Genomic DNA, 21,956 nt, shown 5'->3' with positions numbered 1-21,956 from the left:
ATTATTGGTAGAAAAATGCTTACTCTGTGTCTTCTCTTTGTAACACCATGGTCAGGTTTGATTGCAAGCATAATGACATTAACTGCAAAAACTGACACTTCATAAATTTTAAAGTGCTTTGACAAATAATAGTTTAATAATATCTAAATATATATCCAAATGCATATTTTGTGATCAAATGTAAAATTAAGATACAACAAGCCATTAGACTACACAGAAGGTGGCTACAACCATCTACTGGCTGTTACTGGCATGACATGGTTTTCAAGTCATGTTATTTATATTTTGTTCACCAGATGGCAGCAATCTGCCTCCAATTTATGTCACATTCTCATATTTTCTTCATGTTTCAACTTTTAGAAGTGTAGGTTCTGAATTTTTTTTTTCTTTTTTTTTGCTTATTTATATATGCAAATTAATGGTTCAATTTATACAATTTTGGTATTATTCCTGCTTAAATATGGTATCATTATCATACCAAAGGGAGGTGCCATTTTTCAATCCCATAGGAGGGTTAAAAACCACCCGTAAAATCTCAAGGAACAAATCTTTACAAAAAAAAAAAAAAAAAACTTTGTTTGCGAAGCTTATGCTGTCAGCAGAAGAGCTGATGATGTGTGTGTTACCTGAAGGGCCATAGTGGCTACTCTGTGGCCCATAAGAGGGGCCTAGCTGATAGGAGCCGACACAGTGGTGCATAGGGCCAGTAGGACAGGAGTGTGGGGACATAGAGGGTCCAGGCTGCTGGGGTCCGAACTGGGGACCAGGTGCATTGCGCTGCATGTTAGGTGCAAATCCTAAAAAGGAAAACAAGGGAGAGATGAGCTCTTGAAGACACCTGATTACCCTTAATAACCTCAACAGCAAATGCTCATTTACAGGGGTCATGTCATGAGGAATAAATTTTTCCTTGATATTTTGACATATAAGAGGTTTTTCTACTATAGGAAACATACTGTAAATTTCAGAACTCAAAACGTAATCCCCAGTGCAATAAAAGCATTGATTGAAACCAAGCTGCAAAACGCCTCATTCTCTACTTCCACGACTACCCTACGTCACTACGGGTACATTAATTCATGACCTACAGTTTTGTTGGTGTATGAAAACATGAGCTAGATGGATGTCTTTGACTGTGTTGATACGTTTCCAGTGATGTGATGCTGTATGTGTGCGTCTAGTTCACACCGTGCTTTGGACTATGTGAATGCGTCATGTGGATGTGTCTTCATCGTATTTCAGCGTGGATTGCATGTTTTGGCTCATATCAGTGTGGATTGATTGTGAACCAGTCATAATACGATTCAAGCGTTGAAAAGCAACTATTATTGGAGGATGGGGCAATTAAAAACACTATGGGACCCGATGCAAAACAGTAAGTTAACAGTTTCATTCATGAATATTTCAAACGTCATGACTCTTTGAAAGTTTATGGTGCCGAGTGTTAACTGTTGTGCTTGAGATGAACAGTTTAATATATTCGGATGCAATGTGTTGGATGTGCGTTATGTGTAAACCCTCTGAAATGTAGATTTATAATAATGTGGGGATGTTCATTCTCTTCCGACTGAGTTTCAAATATGGCTGATTTAGAAGGGCTGTGCGATGTTAACAAATCATAAAAGTGCGTGTTTTTATTGAAGTTTTTGAAGGCACTTAGGCCAAAACTGAGCATTTCAGTCAGAGGGCCACAGACAGGGTGGAAAATCATCATTTATTACAAAATTATGACTGTTTTGGTGCAAATAAAACCTTAATAACATCATCAGTGGACCTCAGGGAAGATAACAAAACTACAAAAATGAGCATTTCATGACCCCTTTAAAATACACATTAAACTGTTCTAAAAAATTAAAGGAATAGTTTACCCAAAAATGAAACATCTGTCATGATTTACTCTGATGTTGTTCCAAATGCATGACGAATGCATTCTTTCTTCCGTGTAATACAGTACATAGAAGATGTTAGGCAGAATGTTATAAACTGACAGTCTAAGTCACAATTTACTTTCATTTCATCTTTTTTCCCCATAGAATGGGAGTAAATTGTGACAGAGGCTAGCATTCTGCCTAATATCTCCTTTTGTGGTCCAATGAAGAAAGGAATCCATTCAGGTTTGAAATAACATTCGAAACAGTGTGAGTAAATAATTTTAGAATTTTCATGATTGGGAGAATTATCCCTTTAAGAAAGACATTTTTCCTTTGTAAAAATGGTTGAGTTTTCTGTGGAGTGCTGAGGGGAAAAAACTCAGTAATGCTGACCAGCTATTATTCCAAAAACAAATGCGATGTATTGTGTGATTAATGTGATGTATTTTTCAAATGTTATTGGAAATGGACAGGCAGCGAGAATGAGTGTGTTTGACTCAAATCAAGGACCAAAAAGGAAACTCATGAGAGCCTGGCAAAAACCACAGTACACTGATATCTTCTGCTGTGATATTTGATTACATTCACCTGTGAATCTCATAATTACAGACTAGTGATAGACCGATATATAGATATTTTGGGGATAAACAGATATCAGAATCGGCATAGGCCTTACTGTTAGTCGACCACTATTAGAGACATAGTCTGTTAAAACTATTCAGATATCTGCACTTAAATGTATTTTTTATTTTATTTTTTTTGCCTTCAATTACAGAAAAGGCAAGACAGTGACAGGATAATGGGGTTAAAGCTGCACACTGAACCTTCTTGGATTATGGGTACCAAGATTTCTCTAATTTTGAACTCTCCATTAATAACACTAAATACATCTTTTGCAATTTTGCTTACAGGGCATTTGGGTTCAAAACAAAATCAATGTCCTGAGTAAAGAATCCTGCAAATGTAAAATGTAGTAGTTACAGTATGTTGTAATCAATTTGTTTAAAGTCAATAAAAAACAGCATTCACAGCCCATTTGACATAATGTGACATATTTGAGAGTTTAAAGTTTTAAAGAGTTTAATGAAATGATATGCAGGAAACTACCCTAATACCTGTCAGATATCCCTGAAATAGGTGCCATTGAATATCACACCTGTCTTTGTAACTCGGTAAACTGCGGGGTAAAAGATGTTCGTGGGCCGTGGTTAGATCGTTTGTTTAGTCCATCAGAAGAGTTTCTACCTGTCAATCAGGGCCGGATTAAGGTCTACACAGGCCCCAAGGCTTGGAGGTTTTTCCAGAGTATCACAAATATCTATACTTTATGTCAGTATTTAAACAGGGGTGTAATAGTATCTGCCAATATTTGCACTAGAGTGCAAATATCATCTAACGCTATTTGCACTTCATGTAAAGAAGATGCTTTTTATTGATTTTTACACCATCTATCACTATTTGCACAGCCTCTGCCTTAAATATATTTGTGATTTTAGAAATATTTGACATCTAATTGATCAGATTTTACTGAGTGTTACCGATAAGTTTTTGTTGATTTACTAAAAATGGAGAGAGAGCTGTCCCTACTAAACTAAATATGTAAACTACGTAAATTAGAGTTAACTGACAATACATTTCAAGGTTAGTGGAAAAAACTGACTTGTATATGTCATCTTAACGATGTACCTTTCACAATTAATGTGTTTTAAATTATATGCCACAATTCATATTTTATAACCAAACTTTAAAATGGTCAAATTAAACAAATTAAATGTCTCGCTTTGTTTACTCAGTTAGCTCGCACACTAACCAGTTAGCATTACTAGCTTAGCATACCGCTAGCCACTTAACCTGCTTGCTTAGCATAGCAAGTTACTACATTACAACTATTTATTTGTACTATTTATTATTTGTAGCTACCACTGCTACACAAGGATAACCAAAAATGCTATTTTGATGATCTAGAACAAGATATTAGTAAGTTCTGACCAGGCACTGCAAACAGCTACCTCTTTGGGACCAAGGAGGATAGGATTCTCTAGGGAGACTGAATCTTGCGTGACAATGGGTGCCAAAATTGTTAGCTAGGTCAGCATTCCTGCTGACTGCTACAGTAATAAAGGCCAGCGTGAGCTGGAGTGTGACTGCGAGAAATAAACTCACCTCTCTCCTGAGACATGGGAGACTGACTGTGGGTAGAATGGGAGCCCACGTCAGGAACATTCCCTGGGGTCTGTGGGGCCATCTGTGTACCTTGGTGTGGGAAAAATACACGTGTGTGTATGTGCATAAACCCACAGTCTTTATGGAAGGTCACACTAGGCTTTCAGCACGCAATTTTTTTCGGACAACGCAACAGACAAGGATAGAATGTCAGGACAGCTTCTGGTATAAGTAAATAATACATCACAAATAACAAATCATATTATATTTAAAATGTTAAAATATTTTGTCTACTCACTTTCCTGCAACACTTAAACATGCAACTTTGAAATATGTATTCTTTGTATTGAGCCAAGAGTTCAGCGTGTGTTTTGATCTTCTATTGGTCACGCGTCCTCTCGTCATACGGATTCGCAGGTCAGCGTTTGCCAAAATTGAACTCTTGTATGCGGCAAAGTACAACATTTCTTTGCATGAGCTTGCGTTTCCGGGCTCCCACGTTCGGATGCGTTTGAATGGGAGTGAATGGAGCGCGAAGTGCAGTGTGACCACCACTTTTCACACACACACAACAGTTAAAGCTGTAATACAAGAGCTACTTTTCATGATAAACAGCAAATGAATTAACCTAGAGGGGAAAGTATTTAACCTCATATCCCAGGGGTGGTGTTTAAGGCTAGATTTTATTAAGGAGCAACTGTGTGTGCACATATGTACACACCATGAGTGTATGTGTGTGCAAGCTGATATATTTACTCTCCCGTAATGGCCCAGATATCACATGTCAGTTTCAGTTCTGTGTGCAGCTAATGGTTGTCAGCTCTCCCAGTAGGGATAAGGCAGTTTAGTGTGCAAAAGGGGAAACACTCTCCCATGGACCTTGTTAGGGACATCCAGAATGGAAAAGAAAAACAGCAACTTCAGCTGCACAAAGCTCGCTGTTGCCCGGCTATCAAACAAGCCCGTCTAACAATGCAGCACACAGCATGACAGTAATTGTGTCAAAGTGACTCCAAACAGCTAACAGACTTTCAAAACTATTTGAATGACTGGGTGAATTATCTTAAAGTCAGCTTGAATCCTGCCACTGACCCACTGCTGTCTGTAGCTCAAACACAGTGCTCCCCTTCTGTCTGCTCCATGGAAGTTAAAGGACAGTTGGACAGTTATAACTAATGTGTCTGTTAGTGCAACATGTTTTTTTCTCTAAAATATCCAGAATTGTTCTATGTAGAATTAATATTCAAGAATATGTGCCTAGTCAGAGAGAATCTGACTCAATTTAACTGACCAAAACTGTATTATTATTGCAAAATAAACCCCAACAGAGTGATCAAGACTGTGATATGGCAGACAGTGCACAGCTATGTAGGAAACATTGATTTCTCAGATGAGCAGTCAGTTATACAGTGTTGACAAAGACATGGGCGCCTGCAGGATTTCATCTGAGGGTATGCACAGAAATCTGACTAGCTACCCTTCTTTGTAGGGTGGTCCGGGGGCATACTTCCCCGGGACTTTGAGAGAATCATTTATTAATTTTCTCGAGTATGTGTAGCACTGGCTGAAGCTTAAAAGACAGTAACCATTCAAAACAAAAGCGTTATCGGGCTACAGAAGCAAGACGCAGCTCAACGACGAGAGCAGGTCGCAGGTGTCTCGAGATGCGGTTTTAACAGTTTAAGTTCTTTTTAACTTGACATGGTGTCTAAACATACAGTGCTTCTGTGAGAGATGCTAAAAACATAGTAAAAGTGTAGTAGTGGTCAAAATCATCCATCTAGCGAACGTTTATGGAAAACGATGGAAAAAAGTGCGAGCGGAAGCCAAAACACGTTCTGTGTGAACAGCCCCTTATTCTCATGACACAGCATAAGTTAAGTTCTCAAAGTTACCTCTCAAAAAGGCAGCATTTTGTTTCTGTTGATTGTAGGTAAATATCCACTTTCGTAAATAAGCCGATACTGTTTTGCTGTGTCCAACTGCTCCAAATTATTCAGTGAGACTCTAAACTCTAAACTATGGAATGACCACAAATTTAATCAAATCTATACATTTTGTAGTCACAAATTTAGATCTGCCTCTAGAATATTCTAAATCTTGCAATATTCATGAAACAAACAAAAACATTCTCTTTCACACTGGATGTTTTAATAGGTCAGATGTTTACCTGGCCCACTGGCAGGTGATATGGGCCCAGAGCGTGATTGGCTGGAGCCAACTGGTGAGCCAACCGGTGAGGGCGAGGGTCCGCTGTGCATGCTGGGGATGCGCGGCGAGGCGTGGGGTGAGAAGGGAGACTGGGCGGGGTTACTCTGCTCGCCCTGACTACTGGTGGAACCTGAAGCACTGATAGCCGAACTGAGACCCGCCTCTGTTCCCGTGGGGAGGTCATCTATAGAGCCAGAGAGGTCCTGAAACAGACACACAAGCAGAAGTTGTCAAGACTGAGATCTGGGAGCATTTTCATATTTATCAAAAAGAGTTAAGCAGTACAGCTGGATGTATTTTAGAAATAGGTAATGAAAAGCATTAAAGGGAAGGTTCACCCCAAAATTTAAACGGGTCATGAAATGCTCTTTTTTTTATATAGATTTATTATCTTCCCACAGGTCCACTGATAATGTTAGTAAAGTTTTTTTTGCACCAAAAGAGTTATAATTTAGTAACATATTATCATTCTGCACCCTGTCTCTGGCCCTCTGTCTGAAATGCTTGGTTTTGGCCTAAGCACCTCCTTAAAACTTCTACGTAAATGCCCACTGTTATGATTGGCTAACATCATGCAGCCCCTCGAACAGAGCCATTTGTGAAACTTAATCTGAAGAAAATGAATAAGAACCAAAACATTATAAAAACTAAATGTCAGGATTGACACATAACTCACATCCAACACATTGCATCCGAATATATTAAACTGTTCATCTCAAGCACAACAGTTAACACTCACTTCTACATCGGACTCGAGATTCGTGTTAAAGGCAGTAGAACCCATTATAATCAGTGATGCTGTCTACCATGAAAGCATCTGTAGCGGCGCGTCGCGTCAACAGTAAAAAGATGCCCCATTCCATTTTGCACTGCACGCTGTGGCGCTACTACTGCCAACAACACAAAAACACGGTTTAGAAAGTTTGTGTCGACACGCCCGGAGTAGACATCCTCAAGCCGTTGCATCGCGTCATGTCAACAGACACGCACAAAGTAAACAGGGTGTCAGAAGCATGAACAATCACACAATCGTGACCTATGAAATATTCATGAATGAAACGGTTTACTCACGGTTTTTGCGATCGCGTCCAAGTGTTTTTAACTGCCCCATCCTTCAATAACAGTTATTTTGCAAAGCTTGAATCGTATTATGAGTGATATGATATGAGCCGAACATACAATCCACTCTAAAATACGCTGAAGACACATCCACATCCAGTTTCCAGTATCGTTCCATCATGTTTTAATACACCAACAACTAAAAATAGCGCAGATGGTTGAAAGAACACGTCCATGATGCATTCTCCTCTTCAGAGTTGTAACTTGACACCACGTCTTTTAAAAGCAGCCCGAGACATATGTATCAGTGTTCATGTAGAAAAACTTTTAAATCCAGACAGGCAAATGAAGGTGTCCTGCATAAATTCACTTTGGATTAATCTCCCTTGAGAGGCCCCATCTCTCTCATCTTCACCTGTGTGACTGACTGAGCACCAGTGGGCGGGGCCAAGAGTGCAATGACGGAAAAATAGGCATTACATATGCAAATGTATTTGGTTCTTGTGACGTCACAGGTTCCACGAATTCCAAACGAGCCGTTTTTGCAGCTTGGTTTAAATAAATGCTCTTTTTCTATTAAGGAGAAAGCTTTCAGTTCTGAAACGTTTTTATAGTACAATGACCTCTTATATGTCAAAAGATCAAGGAAAATTGTATTCCTTGATTCCACTGACTGATGAATATGACGGCATATTCCGGTTCCATAAAAACAAACAAACAAAAAAAAAAACAATTCGGAATATAAACTATTTACATGACTTTCAGTTCCATTAACGGTTCCCAAATGTTTTGTGCATCATACTAAAATGCTCTGACAATGTTTCCTTCAGGGCTATTCAGTTGCAACACTGCCCCAGGGGTTGCATTAACCGAAAATTCTCTGTCATTTACAGATTTTTTGAAGCATTGACGGATAATTTCAAATGCTTTCCATCATTTTTACTGTTTAAATCCTAGTGCATCAGTTTTGACTTCACTCTCTCTCTCCCTCTCTTACTCTCATGGGGGGTGTGTGTGTGTGTGTGTGTACCCTGTTTAATCGCCTGATATAAGATGTATTTAGGGTTACGGTTTTTAAACTGGGGGGTGCCACAGCATGTCAGGGGAAAATGGAGAATGATGATAATTCAACCCCTAAAATCAAAAGATAAATACAATAAAAAGTTTTGTGAAGATATATGAAAATTAATAGCTTAATAGACCATAGTCCAGTTTAATAAATTGTAGGTAGCTCTATGGCATTACAAGTCGAGAGCACATACAGTATATGTCATGCGAGAGCGCATACAAGTACCGGTTGTGCAATTTCCTTCGTTCTCGCACAAAACTGGACAAGCGCTCTCAAATATACATTGTCCTTTTATGAAATCTCCCTGCTCTCTCCCTCATTAAGTGCGTGTGCGTGCTCAAATAGTGTCCTGTGCACTCGCAAATCTATTATAATGCCAAATATCCTGCCTCTGTGGATGTGGTATATAGTAGCTTGAGGAATCAACTCACAATTTTGCTGGTAATTTGTTTAGGAACTGCAGCATAATACATGTATGAATGATATTCTGATGCTCACTGACAATGGAAATAAGAGACGAGAGCAAATCAAATGACAAACCATCAAATAAGACTCTTCTCTTTCTAACATCCGTTTGGGATCTCAGATACCTCACTCCTGTTATCAGAGAACCGGGGTTTCGTAAGTAACGTAAAGTTGTGACTCACATCTTCTGACAACTTTCACCTCAGTGGCAAACGTAGTCATGACGTGTCCATTATTACAAGTTCAACATGATATTGGGTCGATGCATCTTCATGTGTTTGGGCTGTAACGGAATACATGTAATGGCGTCACGTATTCAGAATACAGTTACATGATAAAATTTTGTTAGAATACTTTTAGAATACTTCTTTCATAAAGAACACAAATAAGGCAGATGTGAAAGAATATGATTGTCAATCAAGTAAGAGGTTTTCTAAACAGCGCAAAAATGCACACAACACACTCGCTCTCTCGTTCTTTAGCAGCAGCAGCAGCAGCACGTGTGCAGTGTTGGCAGGATCACGCTTTTACAACAAATCGGCATAATCTTAAAACACAATCGCGGCTTAAAATCGTAGAAATTTCATGTGTGAGCCTTTGATGCTTTAATGTTGCAAATAAAAAACTACTTTGACAGGAAATCGCCAGTTCCCATTCAAACCAATGTCCCACGTTAACATGGGCAACCTGATGTTATCCTGTGAAACCATGTTAAAATCACTCTTAAACTGTGTCAAATTCATTAGAACAGACATCGATGAAACAACTTTTTTAAAATGTGCAAAACTTCTTTTCTTGGCTTCTTGACAACTAACACTGAACGAATCTGCTGAAAATTCAAGTAAAATTATTCACATGCACGTGCACATCCCCAGTTAAAACGATTCCCAGACCATCCAAAACACCATATTGAATGTCTGGAAACCGCACGGCGCACCTTAACAATCAGCGCGCTGTCAACTGTGCACTAGTGTCAATACAGTCAGCAACGTTATTTCCACAAATATAACATTCACGCACATGATGTTTCCCGCAATAAGCATTTGGTGAGTCACGTCCATATCAGAAACTTGCCAAATAAAGAACTGTTTATTAAAAAGGTCCAGTTCTGTGTGGATTATAGAAAAGTCAATGCAGTGTCTAAATTTTATGCATCCCCAATGCCTCGGATTGATGAAATGCTCGATCGGTTAGGCGCGGCTCACTTTTATTCGACACTGGATTTAACAAAGGGATATCGGCAGATCCCCTTAACTCCCATGTCCCGTGTAAAAGATGGTGCACCATTTGGTTTCTTCGGGGCCCCGGCTACGTTTCAGCAGCTCATGAACCGAATCCACAGCCCACATGCTGCATACGCCGCTGCCTATATGAATGATATCATTATTTACAGTAATGATTGGCAGCAGCACTTGCAGCATCTGAGGGCTGTCCTGAGGTCGTTGAGATGAGCAGGACTCAAGGCAAACACAAAGAAGTGCACAATTGGGCGGGTGGAAGTACGGTATCTGGGCTTCCAATTGGGTCATGTGCAGGTGCGGCCTCAAATTGATAAAACCACAGTGATTGCAGCCTGCCCGAGACCCAAGACCAAAAAGGAGTTGAGACAGTTCCTGGGGCTGGCTGGCTATTATTGTAGGTTTGTGCCTAATTATTCGACCATCATCAGCCCGCTGACTGATCTCACTAAAAAGGGGGCACCAGATCCTGTCCAGTGGACAGAGCCGTGTCAGCACAGGCCAGATGGCTCCCCGGCCTGAGTTGGACAATGGGGGTATGTGGTGATGTGGGTGTGGCTGAGTGACGACTGTGGAGAGCGAGGCCGGGAGAGGAAGAAGAGTAAGGATTGACACCTGTGGGAAATTATCTCCAACAGCTGTTCTGTGTTGCAGTGAGAGCTGGAGAGGGATAAAAAGGGTGTCCAGACCACTGGAGGAAGGGAGAGAGATGCACAACGCTGACTTTATGTTCATTCATTTTATGTTGTGCTGAAAAGCAGTTTGTTGTTTGATGCTGAAAAGTGTAGAAATAAAACTCACATTGGATTGTTTACCCGGCTCCTGCTTCCTCCTCCAGAAAGAGTTAAAGAACCTTGTCACAATGGTTTATTTGCATTTCTGATCTAGTTTTTTGTCAAAATATATAATTCTTTGTCAGTTCAATCAAATAATGGGTTAAGAAAAACATTCAAATATTGTAGTTGACCACAACCTGCCTAGCATTCAACTCACTTTTAATTTAAAGAACAAACTATTCAGATTCACTTAGATTAGTAATAGTGGAGATGTAGCTGTTCAGATAAGATAATAATGACATATCACATGTAATTCTTCCAATTGTGCCTTGCCTTCATAAATATGTATTCTAAAAGTATTTTTGTATTCTGAATACGTTACTTTTTATGTGATGTATTTGGAATACATTACTGAATACATTTAAGAAAGAGTATTTAGTATTCGGCCCAGAATACTTTCTGAAAGTAATCCACCCAACCCTGTAGGCAGCATACAAGTAATCCATATGACTCCAGTGGTTAAATCCAAATATTCAGAAGTGATATAGTTGTAGGTGAGAAACAGATGAATATTTAAGTTCATTTTTACTATATTCTGAAAGTGAAAGTTAAAGTGGAGATTTATAGTAAAAAAAAATTTGACTGAAATATTGATTTGTTTCTCACCCAAAGTGATTGCATCGCTTCAGAAGACATACATACTTTTACTATGACTGTCTGTGCTTTTTGGAGCTTTAAAGTGCTGATAACCATTAACTTGACCTACAGAGCTGAGATATTCTTCTAAAAATCATTTGTGCTTTGCAGAAGAAAGTCAGTCTGGGATGGCATTAAAGTGAGTAAATGATGAGAGAATTTTCCAGTAAGAGGCTGATGAAAGGAGTCTCAGTGGCACTGTCAGAATAATTTAGCCATATAAATTAGAGATGTTATCCCCCTCAAGGTCTTTACCCCTGTACAGGTGGTCTGGCTTGTAGCCAATGCCATAGACCAATAGGGTCTGAGTTTATGTCTGCAAACAACCCTAATCAACTGCGCAACTAACATTAGTTGAGGTGATGAAAGTTCCTGGCCTGGATTCCAGCTGATACACTTTGCTTGAGTGGTTGTTGAACAAGCTCCAGTCAAGCAGACGGGTGTTGGAAATAAAAGACCACTCAGTGTCATTCCCCGTGGTCTTAAAATGCAAAGTTGATTTTTTTTGGAAAGCATGGCATCAGTAGTACAAACAATCTTCTGGAACTAATGAGCACCAAGCCAAAATAAAAGAAAAATAAAACGTATTCCCTTTGCCGACTAGTACAACAGTCTCAGCAATGCTGAAAGGCTGTTGAACAAAACTTTCCCTTTAGCCCTCAAATTCCACTACACATGAGCCAATGGGTTAAACTCGAGCAGTGTGGCTCATGGACCTCAATGAATGATTGCAATGGAAACTCGGTCTTCAGAGGGGACAAACTTCACATTGCAGCCTTAATGATGATGACCTAGTTGAGGATGAAGAGGAACATCTGCTCAGCTTTATGCAATACCACATATCGACCTCAATGACGGAGTGTCATAAAGACTGTGGGTCAACTACTTGTAACTTTCTCCACTGGAAAGCTTCTGCTTTTTCCAGTTACACTAGACAGCTTGTTAATGTTATCATGCATGCTTTTTCCAGATGACTCAAAGAATTTTAATAAAAAAATAAATAAAAAACTACATTAAAATATGTTGTCAAGCCCAATTGCAGGGTGGGTGGGGGTGACCCCCACAGCAAAGACAGAATTCTGCACTGAAACACTGACAAGGAGAAACAATATACTGTATACAATCTCTGTGGTAATCTAATTCTCATTTTAACTTGAGTTACATTTGTAATTTTGGCATCACTTTCCATTCATGCAAGCTTATCTTAACTTTGACCTTAAACAAATTATCTGAGGCTTTACCTTGATTGATTTATGTCCATAATTAGGCATACTCGTTAAGTCTCTTGATTCTTTAATTGATGAAGGCAATTATTCAGGCTCATTGGTCATTCAAAATCCCTCTCTTTCCATCTCTTACCCTCCACATCTCGGCAAAGAGGAAGACAAATAAATTAATGCACGTCTCTCTTCTGATTGGTGAGACTGAGTAATGCAGTCCACCCATTGCTTACTCTTCTTCATTCCACATGACAGCCCATGTATGAGTCAATTAAAACACAGAGGAATTATGGAAGGATAATTGGGCAGCCAGGCGTGGCCATATGAAGCTCTGCAGTCTTTGAAGGAGCTCAGAATGAATTCAACAATTTGGATTTAGGTGCTTTGTTGAAGCTGCCAACAAAGCTATGTCTTCTTTGGTTACTGTTACTCATATATACAAGCTTTACATAACATTATACAGGAATGAATTGGAAATTTACATGAACAGCACGATTATTAGTAAAATGTGCTCATAAAGGTAAGAACTGAATGGATATATTTACATGGGCTAAAATGAAATTTGGCATTGCAAAGCATTATCTGCCACTTTTCTTTAAAGAAATTGTTTAATTAGGCAGTAACATTACTAATATATATACTCACTGAGCACTTTATTAGGTACACCTGTACACCTATGAATTCATGCGATTATCTAATCAGCCAATTGTGTGGCAGCAGTGCAATGCATAAAATCATGCAGATATGGGTCAAACATTTCAGGTAATATTCACATCAACCATCAGAAGACCGTGGCATTATTTTTGGTGCCAGACGGGCTGGTTTGAGTATTTCTAATCTCCTGGGATTTTTACATACAACAGTCTATAGGGTTTACTCAGAATGGTGCAAAAAACAAAAAACATCCAGTAATTTGGATAATTAAAATGCATTACATTACTGTGGCAGAAGAGTAAAGCATTGATAAAAAGTGGCTTTAGAAAGCAATATATTATTTTATTTTTCATTTTATTGAATACAAGCCTATCATTGCCCTACAGTCCACAGCAATCCATTTTGCAACTGAACTCGTCAATCTGTCCGAGATAGATTTATTATAAGGGTTTTTCTAAGGATGCATCAGTGTACATCCATAGTAAATCCGCTAGGTCAAAACATTCGGGGCTCGAGCCCCTAATGAATTTGGTCCAACCCCGAATGTTTTTGTTAAAAATGGCAGGTGTTTAAGTGGAATTGAAGTGGGAGTTATGTAAATGTTGTTTATTGCAGCGGTTTTCCTGCAAATTGTATGATATTCATCTGCCGTTCGAAGCTTTATACGTGCCAAATATGCTTCCTCATCTGAAACACGCAGGATTCAAGCCTAGTTTGATGCACTCTGCTCTATAGTTTTTTGGTAAGCACCGAGATATTGAGGAAAGCCCAGACGACACGCAGGCTGCCCAGACGACACGCGGGCTGCAGAGATACAGTTTATCTCTGCAGCCCGCGTGTCGTCTGGGCTTTCCTCAATATCTCGGTGCTTACCAAAAAACTATTGCGAGCCATTTTAATTCTACTCAGAATTGTCTAGTTTAAAATGCTATGGAGGAAATGAAACATCTTAAACAGCACTGATAAGGTAAAGACTAAAGACTAGCTACATTGACCTAACCCCAGTAATAAGGAGCCATCCATGGTCTTACTTGCTTATGGTACTGCACTGTAAATATAAGGGCAAGTAAATAAGTAAGGGATAATGTACAGTCAGCCAATTGTTATTGCACATTAAACCCTGACAGGGTGATCAGGATCCCAACATGAAGCAGAAAAAGTAGGTAGTTAGAAAAGTAGGGTTTTCAGAAAATTTAAAATTTTCTGAAAAAATCTTTTCAGGGTAGAAATTATTTTCAGGGTAGAAATCTTTTCAGGGTAGAAATTCAATTGGAGATGTATGTGTTGTAGGGCTTGACTCAAATAATTTTGATTCTAGCCCTTACGGTTGCGGAGATATTAGCAAAAACGTAAAAGTGCTATAGCCCCACCTAGGGTCGGATGGTGGTGTGTGTATGCGCCTGAATATCGATTGGGAGTTTGGACCATCCTGCCAAGTTTGGGATCTGTACGATTTACGATCTCTGATGGCCAGACAATTTTAGGGCAGAAAAATAATAGGAAAATCTGTACAAATAGAATAAGGTTCCAGCACCTTTGGTGCTTGGCCCCCTAATAAGAAAATCAGTACAAATACAATAGGGTTTCAGCACCTTCCATGCTTGGACCCCAAAAATTGGTCTAGAGCTCGAGGCCTTGGGTTTAGAGGCCCGTGGGCAATGGCCCAATCGGCCCTGTGGTTAATCGGTGCCTGTATACATACAGCATACCACATATAGCCCAGCACACTGCGAGGATGCCACATTACCCTTTATTTTGGACACTTTCCACAATTGAAACGTTTATTCCCCCATTCCTGTTATTATTATTTCAAATAAACGCCTCTCCAAGGCCTGACAATTTTTTTCATAGCCATTAAGGGATATGACACAAAAATCACATAGTGTGGGAGAGGGACCGTAAGGCAATATGAGTATACAGACACAGTGTTGCAGAGGAATTCTCTCCCTGTTGTGATGCCTGACAATCTGAGAAGAGCATAACATATTATGTTTGATGAGAGCACTCCCCAGACTCAGAGAGTGTGCTGGAGTTGGGAGTGGAGATGGATTAGGCAACCGCAAGAGACAGAGAAAAAAAATATCCTTATGACAGGAGAAGGCAACAATAAGCTTTTATACTAAAAAACACTGTAACACTGTTGGCTTTTGTGTGACGAATTGCTTTTGTTACTCATTTGTAGGTCATTTTTGATAAAAGCATCTGCTAAATGACTAAATGTAAATGGTGCTCTTTAAAAGAAGATATTGAATATTAAAAAACACAACCCCAGAATGATTCGATTATCTCAATGCTTCATTTTCATGTTTCCAAAGCTTCCATTTTAAACAAATCAATTCAAATCAATACAAAGATGACACCATGACAAAGGCACTGGTTAAACATTGTGATTTCTGCATAAGAGATGTTATATTCTCTTATTCTATAAATAGGTTCCATATTTACTGATACTGGAGCCAATCTACTTTAATACATAATTTTTTACTGTAAATGTGTGTGTGTCTGTGTGTGTGTGTGTGTGTTTATACTGAAAGGTGAATGGAGATGTCGCCCTTTTAAAACATAGATAAAACGAAAAAACAAACAGGAATTGAAAAAGGGTTGGTTTGTGCGCACTTAAAATGAGAGATGTTCTGAATGTGTGTATACAAAGAACCGAACTGAGAAGAGTGTGTGTGTGTGTGTGTGTGTGTGTGTGCACGCAAGAGAAAAAAAGGATCAAGTCTCCCGTCATCTCATCTTGTCAGTGGTAGATCTGATAGATCATGTAGAATTGCAACGATCACTACACATACACACATCAGTGTGCACAGCTCCCATTCACAGCCCATTTAACACTGAATTGTAACAGTGGCTTTCTGTTATGGCTGATGTCAGTTGTCAGTAATGGCATACTCACACCAAGACCAAATGAACAAGCAATGCGAATTGTTGAAAAAGGTATTTTCACACCAAGAGAGAAGTGAAAAAAACTCCCTGCCCATGCATTGTAATGCAAAATACAATGGGTGCACATCTTCTATTCTTCGCCCAAATCAAATGTCATCCATTTGCCTTCAAGACGCATAATGACTATAGTCTGCTTTCCAAGGAGTTAACAGCTCTAAAACTGAATAAAATCCATCAGTTAGTTAGCATCATTGAGGTCAGACATTGATGTTGTAGTCAGGGTTCCAATTCTTTCTAAAGGTGTTCAATGAGGTTAAGAGGCACCATGCGACATCATATTTTAAATGGTCCTAGGTTCGTTTTTATTTCAATGGTTAAATGTTTTTCAGTACCACTGTATGTGTTCATGCCCAGGGGCACTAAAGAGTCTTAATTCGGCCCAGAGTAGAATGATTATTCTGGAACAGCCAAACCCGTTAATTAGGAGTACCTTTGGCCACATAGTGTTCCATGATTGGAACAACATGGTTCAGAAAAACAGTACAAAAGCAGACCAGATGGAGAAAAGGAAGGGGTTACAATCCAATTCAAAATTTGGACTCAAGAAAACGTTCCAAGTGTGAAAATGAGTCATTCAGAGCACAGGCATATCACTTCACAGCACACTTCACCTCAAGTGCATTGCATACTCCAGATCTTAGCTGCTCTGAGACTCTGACACTCTTTGATTGAGAGGGGCTTCTGCATGCACACTAACATTAGAGCTTCCCCTCTGTGACCCTTGAAAACGATCTTTGTTAAAAGCAGACATTAATATTTCATTTCCTGTCAAAAGCCAAGAAATCCATGGGGTAAAGCAAGACAAAGCTCCAACGTCTCGCTGGCTGAACGACTTCCTTGTCAAGGTCTTGGTGTATGATCCAGTGGGCTGTAAGTGAGAAAGTGACTAGGGTTTGGGGTTTAAGCAACTGTACGAGGGTCGATGGACTGTTGGTTTTTTATCTCCCCAGACAGTCTAAAGAAGGTCACAACTGGAGAACACTTCCAGGGCCACTTTAGCTGACTTTTTGAAGCCTACATCACAAATAAAAAAAAAAAACTTAACCAATTAGTGTTGTAAATAATGGAAATGAGACTGAAGGCACAAAACAGCTCTGAGATTATCTTTCCTTTTTACACTGCTCTCTGGAATATTTTATTCTTATTGGTCAATTGCATCATTCTGCAGTCAAATATTTTGTATAGTGACTGCTAAACTGTCCCTGGCAAACAATGTTCTACACTGTGCAAATTACACTGTCGTAACACTAACCCATGCCTCAAACTCTGCACTTCCTTTCTTGTCACAAAATAACAATTTTAACGTAAACCAATACTTCATGTCTTTTTTTTTTACTTGGTAAGTACCATCGATTTCCGTATTTGGTGAGTCAAAATTAAAAGATTCTCTTCCTGCCAAGAACTCTAAACACTGTAAATGGTTTTTTCAGTAACTTCATCATACAGGAAAGGTGTCGAGGCAATTGAAATACATACTGAAGTTCTTAAGTACATAAATAGTATACAGTTGAGACCTTTAAGACTATGTCCACATTAATCCAGATAGATTTGAAAACGCAGTTTTCTTCATCAACACTGTCGTTTTCAAACATTCTCCAAAAGTTGCTTGTCCACACTGAAACGTCTGCAAATGCTTAAATCCCCTTACCACAGCAATTCAGAGTAAACTTCCTGCCAACTTTGAAGGAATGCAAAGTAACATTTATCTTTATCAATGCCATCAAAGTGGATAGCAGGCAACACCGTTACAATATGGGCCGCCATCTTGATTGTTTTGGGTTGAATGGATCACATGACTGTGTCACATGACAACAAATACATCATAGATTTCAAATATCTCAGTTTTCCCAGTCCACACTACATCGCAAATACGGCATTTCAAATTTATCCACTTGTGAGAGTGTTTTCGGAAAGCTCCGTTTTCACTCCGTTTCCGACGTTGTCTCAGTGTGGACGAAAGCCAAAACTTAGAGAAAAAAATTTGTTTTCAAATTTATCCTGATTAATGTGGATGTAGTCTAAAGGGTGTCTAGAGGTTCTCCAGAGGGTTCTGCAAGTGTGGCATCTGAGGACCCCTAAATAGTGTCTCAAAATCTTTTCATTTTTACAGTGTACAGTCTTTTGGTCACTATAACAAAAGAAATACTTTCAGGATGATACAAGACCCCTCTTTGCATCTTATTTTACTCGGCAATGATGATCGGCTGACTGTACATTATCCCATACTTACTGACAAGCTTTCATGGGACAGCTCGTTATTTATGTGGTGAGACATCAGTGAAGGGGAATGAAAGGACAGATAAAAGATTTTGGCAAAATGTAAAAGAGCTTCTTTCGTCTCTCACACAAACAGTGACTAATGCACACGTCTGCAGAGGGAGTCAGGCGGTGCTTGATTTGATGAGCTGTTGATGAAAGCAGCCTGGTTCCCTACAGAGACTTCAGAGAGAAAACGAGAGTGAGACACACACACACACACACACACACACACTCAGCCGCGAGGCCTCGATCTATCCTTCACTTCCTCCCCGAAGAGCAGCTCCAGCCAATCACGTCATAGATTCCCATTCCCCTTATGTCCCCTGCCAACGGCTCAGCCAATCAGAAGACCCTCTCGTCTGGTTCATCAGCACAGCTCTGGCACCTCTCTCCCCTCCTTCATTTTCCATCCCCTACGTGCTCGTTCTAATTATGGAGAACAAGTAACGGAGCACGGAGAGAGGGAGTGAAATCAAATGAGCACGGGAAGACAGAGTGGAGTGGAACGTTGGAATGGTGGGGGAGAGGCATAGAAAAAGAGCAGTAGAATGGCAGTTAGCATGAAACATGGAGTCTGCTGCAATGACCTGGAGGTTTCTGATTGGTCAGTAACAATGACAGTTGACCCTTCCCTAAGCCCTGCCTTAAAAGCATTTCTGACCAGTCCTGTCTTAGCAACTGTTGGGAATTATGTGTGTTTGAGCAGTTTTAAGCAGGATTTTATCAAAATGATCTAAAGAAATGTAAAACACTTTGTTGCCGGGTCACTTGTAATAGTGACACGAGGTACCCAGAGAGGATACACACAGTATTTTTCTTTCTTTTAAAAAAATCTTTAAAGATGTCATGAAATGGAGAATCAAATTTTCCTTGATATTTAGACATAAGAGATAACTGTACTATAAAAACATACTGTAAATTTCATAACTCAAAACTTCCACCCAAGTCTAAAAAGAGTATTTTTATTTACCACCCTGCTGAAACAATCTGTGTGTTCATGACATCACGAGGCATTGCTCATTTGTATTTACACATCACACAACATGCATCATCGCACCCTTGGCCCCGACCACTGGCGCTCAGTTCGTATTGTAAACAGAGAGAGAGGGAGCAGAACAGACAGGCCTAGTGTGGCTAACTATTCTTGTACACCAAAGGGGACCCATCTGGACTATTTTGAATTATTTTTGTATATACAGTAAACATGTACTAGACAGATGTCTTTGACTGTTGTCATCAATTTTGCGCCACTTTAAAAGACGCAGTGTCAAGTTATAACTCTGAAAAGGAGATTCATTCAGCTGCTCTGCCTCTTGTTTTTGTTTTTTTTTAGAAAAAATTCATCCAGAGTGCTTTCTTGCGCCCATCTGTGCTCTTTTTAATTGTTGATGTATGTAAACATACACTAGATGTTTACCATTTTGATGTGTTTCTGGCGATGTGCACCTCAGTAAGCCTATGTGAGTGCATCTTGTTTATCGTGTTTTGGACTATGTGGGTACTGTTTCTTTGGCTCATCAGCATGGATTGTTTATGAACCAGTCATAATCTCCACCAACAGCTGGTGTGTGGTGAGCGTACTGGCGCACTATGACTGCCATCGCATCATCCAGGTGGATGCTGCACACTGGTGGTGGTTGAGGAGAGTCCCCTGTTCACTGTGTAAAGCCATGGTACACAACAGACGGCCTACTGGCCTCATCCAGTCCTCAAACCATATTTTTGTGGCCTGCGTACTGTTATCACATAAAATTACTGAATGTGTATGAATTTTGAGGTATCAATTTTCTAGAGCATTTACGGTAATTCTCAGTATTTATAAACTGCTGAACCATTATTGAAGAAAATAAGTTTTGGCGCACTCTTCTTAGCAGAACTGCTTTAGTTCAGCCACACTGGAGGGTTTTCGAGCATGAACTGCCTGTTTAATGTCCTGCCGCAGCATCTCAATCGGGTTCAAGTCAGGACTTTGACTAGGCCACTCCAAAACTTTAATTTTGCTTATTTTGAGCCATTCAGAAGTGGACTTACTCCTATGCTTTGGATCGTTGTCTTGCTGCATAATCCAGTAGCGTTTGTTCTTCAACTCACGGATTTGTGATCGGACATTCTCCTTCAGGATTTACTAGTAGAGAGCAGAATTCATGTTTCCCTCAATTATTGCAAGTCGACCTAGCCCTGAAGCAGCAAAGCATCCCCCACACCATCACACTACCACTACCATGCTTGACCATAGGTATTAGTGTTGTCATGGTACCAAAATTTCAGTAGACGGTACCGATACAAGTGAAATTTCACGGATCTCGGTACTAATTTCGATACCACAGAAATAATGTGCTAATATGATAATGTGCTATTGAACAATAAATAAATGAAAAGATATGCATGTTTCCTTCAAGTGTTTCTACCACTTGTTTTTTTTAAGCAGGGCTCTACTAAAATCTGTTTTAGTTTTTCAACAAATCCTTTTTTTATTTAAAATAATTTTTTCCAGAATTCCATATTTTAAAGTATTTAGTAGTCCATAAGTTTAATTTAACTAAAATGGTGTCCAATCAAACATGTTTCCTTAAACTTTTAAAAACTTTTAACAAGTAAAAAAACAGAATTACTTATCAACATACCATTGCATTTTTTAACAAACTTTTATTCAGTATAAAAGCACTCTTGCTTGTGATATATTGCTTAATTTGTATTATTATTACAATCATTATTCATGATTCATTAATCTTTATTTATTATTATTATTATTTCACTGTAGAAATAATAATTATTATTATTACTATAATTATTTTTATTTTTTCTAAAGTGAGGATAAAATTTTTACTATACAGTTATAATATTTTTACTTTGCCATTTCTTCAATTTCAGGCATTTAGCTTTTATTATGAATTGTGCTTTTATTTTGACGTGCATTTTTGACAGAAGTTTAACTTCTCTGGATAAACAGTAAGCTACATGGCCCAGTGTGATCGTTAAAGTGCAAATGCTGTGATTAATTATATAAATTATATAAAAATAACATTTCAGAGTGGATTAGTGCTTTGCTCTGTTATCTCCCCTACAATGCGATTGAGTCTCATAGTCTGTGGAGTTTCCAGTGTATGAGCACATTCATTTAAAGCTCATGCAGCTCATACAGACTAAGACTGCAGCATTACGCGGTTTATCACACTAGGACATATCATGATTTTAAATTGAATAGTTGTGCATTTCAGTGTAAAAGGAGCAACAGAGCACACGCTCAAATAAGCGTGTGAGCATTTGAAAGCAGTCCGTGTGTCAGTAAGACTGTGCTCAGTATTACCGGTACTGTAGAAACACTG

The 21,956-nt window shown here is 39.1% G+C and overlaps 1 protein-coding gene across 5 annotated transcripts in view; it reads right to left on the bottom strand.

Annotated features, from left to right (window-relative positions):
* Positions 1-21,956, bottom strand: part of LOC127409876 (AT-rich interactive domain-containing protein 1B-like) — a 178,445-nt gene that overhangs the window by 47,989 nt on the left and 108,500 nt on the right. For all 5 annotated transcript variants that reach the window (XM_051644797.1, XM_051644796.1, XM_051644799.1 and 2 more), the window contains exons 5-7: positions 6,205-6,448; positions 4,035-4,124; positions 627-797 (exon numbers count right to left, since the gene is read on the bottom strand). In XM_051644797.1, the coding sequence (XP_051500757.1) occupies positions 627-797; positions 4,035-4,124; positions 6,205-6,448 (505 nt within the window). The remainder of the gene's footprint in view (positions 1-626; positions 798-4,034; positions 4,125-6,204; positions 6,449-21,956) is intronic.

Source organism: Myxocyprinus asiaticus, chromosome 19, assembly GCF_019703515.2.
Source record: "Myxocyprinus asiaticus isolate MX2 ecotype Aquarium Trade chromosome 19, UBuf_Myxa_2, whole genome shotgun sequence".
NCBI classification, from domain to species: Eukaryota; Metazoa; Chordata; class Actinopteri; order Cypriniformes; family Catostomidae; genus Myxocyprinus; species Myxocyprinus asiaticus.
This window is presented reverse-complemented; position numbering and strand designations above follow the sequence as displayed.